At 45.6% G+C, this 8056-nt stretch overlaps 1 protein-coding gene across 1 annotated transcript; it reads right to left on the reverse strand.

Moving 5' to 3' along the window:
* Positions 1–3962: 3962 nt before the first annotated feature.
* LOC127694355 (transmembrane protein 92-like) lies at positions 3963–5586 on the reverse strand. The gene is made up of 5 exons (XM_052195918.1): positions 5506–5586; positions 5137–5159; positions 4575–4658; positions 4234–4435; positions 3963–4064 (listed from the first exon to the last, which is right to left on the reverse strand). The coding sequence occupies exons 1-5, from the start codon at positions 5584–5586 to the stop codon at positions 3963–3965; spliced, it is 492 nt and encodes a 163-aa protein (XP_052051878.1).
* Between the last annotated feature and the right edge of the window lie 2470 nt (positions 5587–8056).

Raw genomic sequence — 8056 nt, forward strand, 5'->3', positions numbered from 1 at the left:
AAATAAATAGATATTGAAAGTTTTATTTTGAAAGAAATTGAAAAGAAAAAAGAGAAAGCAGGGCAGTGGTAGCACACGCCCTTAATCCCAACAGTTGGGAGGCAGAGGCAGGCAAATTTCTGAGTTTGAGGTCAGCCTGGTCTACAGAATGAAGACAGCCAGGGCTACAGAGAGAACTCCTGTCTCAAAAACAAAACAAAAACAAACAAAACAATAAAAAGCAACAACAACAACAACTACAAACCTCCTGGAAAAAAAAAGAGAGAAGAGAGCTGCCTCATTAAGGTGAGGGAAAGTGTTTCCTGAGAGCACAGAGAACATGTGTTCCACAGATAGCCAAGGTTGTACCTCATGCTGCAGTTGTACTTGATAATGTGCAAGAGTCACCCAGGTAGTACTTGTTTTGATGTCTCGAAGGTGTCATGAAGAGCAGTAGACACTTGCCACTGTGAGAGGCCATGGGAGGCCATTGGTGATTGTGCAGCCTCAGTTGTACTTGATGACCCAGGGGTCAAACATAGAATTGAAGCTGGGCACCTTGAAGAGAGCCTATGAGAGTCTGTTGGGGAAACCTAGTTGCAGCAGAAGAGCCAGCATGTTCCAGATGCCAGTACCATGGAATAATGACCAACAACAGCAGCATCAGTGGAGTGGATCAACCTAAGCTTAGAATGCTACAGAGGACAGAGCTGGAGAAGTGATTTGGTGGAGCCCAGAAAATCATGTGTGGATTCCAGACACTAAAAGGAGAAGCTGTAACATTGAAGCTGCCTTGGAGACCCCAAGATTTTCGAAATATCAGAACCATGGGATATCCACTGAGAAAAAGCTGCTAACAGGGAATGGAACCAACCTAGGAAAAGAAGCTTGTTACAGTCAACAAAGATTAGAAATGAGTTGGAGTTCTGAAGACCACTTCTACATCCTACACACATGGAGTTTCAGAGTTTCAAGTTTCCCAGATGCTTTCCTTTCTTGATTCCAGAATTACAGGTAAGCAATTGGATGGATCTCAGAAGAGACTTTGAAGTTAAGACTTGTAACATTGTTGATACTGCTATCAAGTATGGAGTCTTTGGAAGTTATACTGAATATACGTTTTATTATGTTACGGCTATATATGGACCCATAGAGTCACATGATTGAGTAAGCCAATGGGGGGGTCAGGGAGTGGATTGTGATGATTTGTCTGTGCTTGGATCAGGGAGTGGCACTATTGTAAGGTGTGGCCTTGTTGGAGTAGGAGTGTCACTGTGGATGTGGGCTTTGAGACCCTCATTGTAGCTGCCTGGAAGCCAGTATTCTCCTAGTGGTCTTCAGATGAGGATTAGAACTCTCAACTTCTCCTGCATCATGCCTGCTTAGATGCTAGTATGTTCCTGCCTTGATGATACTGGACTGAAACTCTGAACCTATAAGCTAGCCCCAATTAAATGTCTTATAAGAGCTGCCTTGGTAATAGTGTCTATTCATAGCAGTAAAACTCTAACTAAGTTACTTTTTTAAAAAAAGATTTATTTATTTATTATATGTGAATCTACTGTTGGTTTATGCAGACACTCCAGAAGAAGATGTCAGATCTCCTTACAGTTGATTGTGAGCCACAATGTGGTTGCTCAGATTTGAACTCAGGATCTTCAGAAGAGCAGTCAGTGCTCTTAACTACTGAGCCATTTCTCCAGCCCCTAAGACAACTTTTTATGTGAAATTCAAAGTCACCTTACTTTTGAGACAGGGTTTCTCTGTGTACTCCTGGCATCCTGGAACTCACTCAGTAGACTTGGCTGGCATTAAACTCAGAGATCTGCTTGCCTCTGCCTCCTTAATACTAGAATTAAAGGCCACTACCTTGCTACTAAATAAAACCAACATCACATATAAATGCTAAAATACGTTAAGTGAAATTCAAAGTGTCTCAGGATTTACTTGGCGCATTTGGCTCTGTTCACATTGTAAACGTCACAGCAATGACACTGGACAATAGCAACTCCATCCTTTGCTCTATAACTTCTGAAAGAAGGAAGTGTGTTACCTACACTTGACCCATCAGAGTCCAAAAGGGTCTGTAATTCCCTGCTTCAAAATCCTGACTAACCTGGAACTTCACCACAGCACCTGGTTCTTCTAGATCTTAATACAGGTGCAGAGAAACACATAAACACACATTTATAAAAATAAAATATTTGAGTTTATTTTACAAAGCTTCTATGAACTTATCATTTCTCCCAATAAGACAGACACAGTGCAGGTTGGCATGACAGATCCTTCATCCTGAGGGCATGGGGGTTCATAGTGGATGCATGTCTAACAGAACTAGCTCCCACAGGTCAATGGATGTGGACCAGTGTTTCACACACCCCCAGTCCAGTGCACCAGAATGTGCACATCTGCATCTTTGTGAGCTTTGGTGTGGGCCTCTCTGCAGATTTATCCTGAGAAGTGGCATCGCACCTGGTCTCATCCTGGACATCGAGAATACGAACAGTAGAGCAGAGGCTTTACAAATATTGGTGGAATGGACAGTGCTAGGTCACCTCTGAAAACCTAACATCTCTTGACTCTCACCCACAGTAGGGACTATAATGAGTGGGAATAGATGCATTCAGGGGCCTGGAGAGATGTCTCCATGGTTAGAATACAGGCAGCTCTGCAGAACTGGGGTTCAATACCCAATACCCACAAGCCAGGACATAGTCATCTAGAACACCAATTCCAGGGGATCTGACACCCTAACAAAACACTGACACACATTTTAAAGATGATAAAACTTTTCAGCCACTAAACTGCAGAAAGCAACTCTCTCCAGGCCATACCACTGAATGGAAAGCCCTATACCATCTTCAATAGCCGGCCTGGTTTACTGAGAGTCCAAGAGAGACACACCTGATTTGCCTGCACACCTAAGCTGTGAGCTTTGGTAGTGTGGTCTGTCTGAAGAGAAACAGGGGCCTTCAGCCCTCTGCAGTACACACAGTAAAGACAGGGGTAAGGTGCAAAAGCATGGGCACCAAAACTGTCTTTACTCATCGACCCCTCAATACAGTCCACACTCCAGGCTGTCCTCAGTCTCTCAGCTACAGGACAAAACCTTCTCTTTAGGAGTCTGAGTTCTGGTGCCTGGAACCCAGGCTCAGCAGCAGGAGGAGCAAGGTGGGGTCTGCCTCCCCTCTCCCTCCAGGGGATTCCAGGAGAGGAATGTGGAAGGAAGTGCTCCTTGGCCTCACTGGACAGGAGTCTAACCATGCCTGCTTCTCCAAGCTTTCTCCCCACCCTACCTTCTCCCAGAAGCCTGTTTCTCACTTGTATCTCCCTGAGAGTTCCATACTTAGTTGAGTTCTGGTCTCCCAGGACTGGATTAGGATATCTTCGGAGGTTTCCAGTTCATTTCTTTATTGCTCCCAAATCTCGGGAAGCTGAAGGTCTAAGCCTTCATCACACCTTGGATGCTCAGTCCTCCCAGCAGGTGTCAGTGCAGTCAGTCACCAATGGAAGAAGTCAGAAGTGTTTCCTCAGCCTCTGATCTTTTCTGTATCCCCACTCTGCAGCCAGCTTCTGACACTCAGTGCCTGGGTTCTCACATTGCTATAGAGGGACAGCGAGGCCCTCTCTGCCCAGGTATGGTTGGAAGATGGCTCAGAGTCTGTGCTGTTCAGTCTTCAATCTCTTCCAGGCACGGAAGTGCTTCTGTAGATGGCGGGGTGAGCTGTCCAGTCAAGGTTGGCAGTCACTAGCAATGATCTCTCTGCAACCACTACAGCCACTGCCAATTCTTAAAGCTGTCAACAACCTTGAATGTGGGACAGAGATTCTGGACCCAGCTTAGATCTCAAGACAGAACGGGAGGGGGCCGTGGTGTATAAAAAAAATTAAATTAAATTAAATCAAAGTACAAGAGACATGATGGGATCAGCAGTCATTCCAGGGTCCTGGGCTTGATCCAAGAGGTCTGTGTGTGAGGCAACTCACAGGGTTGCATAGGCATTCCCTCTCATCTGACCAGCAAGGCCCTCAGGCCTGAGGCTGTAGGGAGGAGATAGTTCTGTGGGAGTTGGATTCAGAACAATCTGAAGGAGAAAAGGGATACTTGTTTTATTTAGAGTCTGGAGGCAAAGAATGGCAAATAGGGTTGGCAGAGCCACTGCCTATCCATTATCCCCCTTCCCCAATCCATTCTGACAACATGTTCAACAGCTGGCTATGAAACACATTAGGTATTGGGACAGAAAGACGCACCTGACTGTAGGGTGGTGGGGAATCCAAGGATCTGACATAAATGCTCTCTAGGGGAGCAGTGAAGGGTGGTTCTGTGGTTTTCAGATGATCCCCTGTTCTGATGTCATACTCATCTCTTCTACAATTGGGACAGAAGCACTCCAGTAGTAGCCCATAGATGAACAAGAGGGCAACCATGATCAATAAGATGATGAACAGGAACCTAGGGAGGGGGAGGGTATTGTCATGAGTGCCTAGGCCATGCTCCCTTGCCAAACCCCTTCCATCACCCACCCCCACCTTGTCTCTGGTGGACTCAGCCCTCAGTGAATGATGCCCAGAGGTGGTGACCTCCAGCTTACCTGAAGGGGTCATTTGCAGGATCCCAGGCCTTTCTTTCTGGGCAGCATTCATTGTCACAGCATGTGAATCCTTTGGGGCAGCTTCTAGTCAGGACAAAGAGACATGGGAAGATACTGATGGCATCAGAGGGTCCAACAAAAGGGTCCCTGTTTCCTTGGACTCTTAGACCCTCAGATTGAGAGCCACCCCTAGTGGGTGTGGAGTACAGTTCCATCCTGGTTTCACTGGGAGGAATCGGGGTCTGGCCTCAAGGCCTGAGTTCAGAGTTCATCAGGGCAGGATGCCATTGTTGTTCAAACAGAATGGTCATGGTGCTGATCTTCCATGGGAGGCAGCAGTGGGACATTGCCCATGTGACTCCCCCTCCCCCAGCTGTGAAAGTTTTGGGATTAGCAGCAGATCCTGAGGTTGGGGAAGCTGAGAGGGGCTATGGTGTCAGCAAAAGTGATAGGAATTAGGTGTCTGTCCCCTTATCCAGGGCAGAATCTGAGCACAGGCAGTTCCCCCACGCCCACCACGCCTTCCTTTTACTGACAATTCTAGACAAAGTCCCATACTTACAAGCTGTCACATGTGTTTACATCCTGTGGAAGAAAAAAAGACAAGGTCAGTACTCAAAGCCTGGGAGTTGGGTCTAAGGTGTGAGAATGCTTCTCCAACATGGAGATAAATCAGGTAGGTGTGTGTAAACCAGTGGTGCTTGTCCAGCATGACAGAACTCAAGAGAACACAGAGCTATTCAAGGCTACAGAGACAGTTTGAGGCCAGATTGGGAACAGGAATCTCTGTCTCACAACGAACTGTAGGCTAGTCTCTGCTCAGACATTGTTCCAGACAGTGGGTCTCAGAATCTGCCTCCCTCCAACTGCCATGTCCAGGGATAAGCCTCTGCCCATAGGGTCCTCCCAAAGTCACAGAAGACTGGCTTACCTCATTGGTGCTTACTCCTTGGAGAGTAGAAATCAGGCCAAAGATCAAGGTGAGTGTGCCCACAGCACAGGCGTCCTTCATCCCTGCAAGGGGGCTGCTGAGCTTCTGTGTATAAGGACAGGGCAAGACCTTCCCAACTTCCCTCCACCTATGGGGCCTAGCCTCAAAATAGGGGCTCAGTTACCACACCAGTCTTGGGCAGGACCAGGGCTTTAAGCTGACCTAGAGCTCAGAAAAGGGAAGTAGAGAAGACCTGGCCTTGCTTGAGTTTGAGGAATTAGGAATTGGGAGTTTAGAAGAGATTGATTTGCCAACTTTGTAAGTTGGATGGAGCAAAGCGCTGTGGATGTCCCTCTGCTGTGCTGTGCTTAAATAGCGGTTAGAACAGGGCGTGGTTGCCCAACCTTTAATCCCACCAAGGATAAGAAGGCAAATCTCTGTGAGTTCAAAGCTAGTGGGATATAATTAGTGAGATCCTGGCCAGCCAGGATTAAATTTAAAAAAAAAAAAAAAAGCCAGGTGGTGTTAGCACAAGCCTTTAAATCCCAGCATTCCAGAGACAAGTTACAGGTAGGTTACTGAGGCTAGCCTGGTCTACAGAGCAAGTTTCAGGTCAGCCAAGACTACACAGAGAATCCCTGTGTGATTTGGGAGGGGGAACAGGTCTGGAAAGATGACTCAGAGTTGGAGAGCAGATGTCCCTTGGACCTGGATTCTGTTTCCAGCATCTGTATACACGGTGGCTCACAGGCACCTGAAACTCCAGTTCTAGATGCTGCCAGCTTCAGAACTCTGAGGACACCAGGCATGCATATGGTGCACATACATCTATGCCATAAATACTCAGACACTTAAAAAGGAAACAAATACGTTTCAAACAAAACAAACCAGTAAGGGTGGCCAGGTGAGTCGCTCGGTGAATGTGCTTACCACCAAGCCCAAAACCTGAATTTTGCTTTGTTTGCGTTATTGGAATTGTTTTCTGACACAGGGTCTCTGTACAGAGCCTGGCTGTCCTGGCACTGACTCTGTAGATGAGGCTATCCTCCAGATCACAGAAATCCCCCTGCCTCTGCCTCCTGAATTCAGTTATTAAAGGCCTATGCCATCACATCCAGCTTTGAAAACCTTAATTTGATCTCTGGGACCCATGTAGTAGAAGGAGAAAGTAAAGTCCATACACTTGACTGATACACATACACACACACACACACACACACACACACACACACATGGGGACTTGGGGGGGGGGAGACAGAGAGACAGAGAGAGAATAAATGAATATAATTAAAATATCTTTGGTTATCATTTCAGATTTTCATTTTTTTATTTATTTTATGTATATGAATACACTGTAGCTGTACTGATGGTTGTGAGCCATCAAGTAATTGCTGGGAATTTGAATTCAGGACCTCTGCTCACACTGGCCAACCCCGTTTTATGTTTTTCAATACAGGGCTTCTCTGTGTAAGCCCTGGTTGTCCTGAAACTCACTTTGTAGACCAGACTGGCCCTCAACTCAAGAGATCCACCTCCATCTGCATCCAGAGTCTGGGATTAAAAGTTTTTGCCTCCACCATCCAATATATATATATATATATATTTTAAAAAACCCTTTAAAATAAAAATTTAAAATTCAAGACAAGCGATGATGTTGCCTTGGTCATGGTATTTGTTCATAGCAGTAAAACCCTAACTAAGACAGAAGTGGGTACCAGGAGTGGGTTATTGCTGTGGTAGGCCTGACCATGCTTTTGTTTGAAAGAAAGTGGATTTGGGGACTTTGGATTTGGAAAGCAAAAGAATGCTTTAAGCAGGGCTTAATGGGCCAGTCTAGGAGGAATGCAGAAGACTTTGTTAGTGAGAAGGATTTGAATTGTGAGGACCTGGACCAAGACATTTCAATGAAAATTTTCAGTATGTGGTTTAGAAACTATTTTTGTTATATATTGGTGAAGAATGTAGTGACTTTTTGCCCTGGTCTAAAGAGTTGGCCTAAGGCTAAGATGACAAGGCTTAGATTAATTGCATTGACAAAGGAAGTCTCAAAAAAGCCCAGCAGAAACTTTGTTTTCTGGTTAAGTATTCATGCTAAGAAAGGAAAAATATAAAATATATGGTTCAAGTATTATTGGGGCCCTAGGAAGTGAAATGGAGCTGAATCCTATGCTCTTGGAGAGAGCAGATTAAGGGATTTGGGAGCAAGATCCTGCCCAGCTTCATTTAGATCCAGGTATAGAGTACACACCTTTAATCCCAGGAGACAAAGCCAAACAGATCTATGAGTTCAAAGCCTGCCCAGGAGAAAGCAGGTTTTAGGTAAAGAAAAGCTTAAATTCAGGCATGTGGGTACACACCTTTAATCCCAGCATTCCAGGAGACAGAGGCATGCAGGTCTCTGAGTTCAAGGTCAATCTACCAGGCAAGTTCCATGAAAGCCAAGTTTAGGCAGAGAGAGACAGCTGGGAAACAGAGAGATGGTAATAGAAGAAGGAGGGCTATGTTCCATCCCCAGAAGCAGTAGAACTCAGCAGCTACTGAAGTCCTGAGT

The sequence above is a fragment of the Apodemus sylvaticus genome, chromosome 10 (assembly GCF_947179515.1).
Source record: "Apodemus sylvaticus chromosome 10, mApoSyl1.1, whole genome shotgun sequence".
NCBI lineage: Eukaryota > Metazoa > Chordata > Mammalia > Rodentia > Muridae > Apodemus > Apodemus sylvaticus.

What these genes read in the sequence shown, in the direction of transcription:
- LOC127694355 (XM_052195918.1), bottom strand. Translation starts at nt 5,586, where the DNA reads ATGAAGGACGCCTGTGCTGTGGGCACACTCACCTTGATCTTTGGCCTG. An exon ending in AAGGAGTAAGCACCAATGAG is followed by an intron (nt 5,160 to 5,505) that starts GTAAGCCAGTCT and finishes TTTCTTCCACAG; the next exon opens with GATGTAAACACATGTGACAG. An exon ending in CCCCACCACCCTACAGTCAG is followed by an intron (nt 4,065 to 4,233) that starts GTGCGTCTTTCT and finishes TTTCTCCTTCAG; the next exon opens with ATTGTTCTGAATCCAACTCC.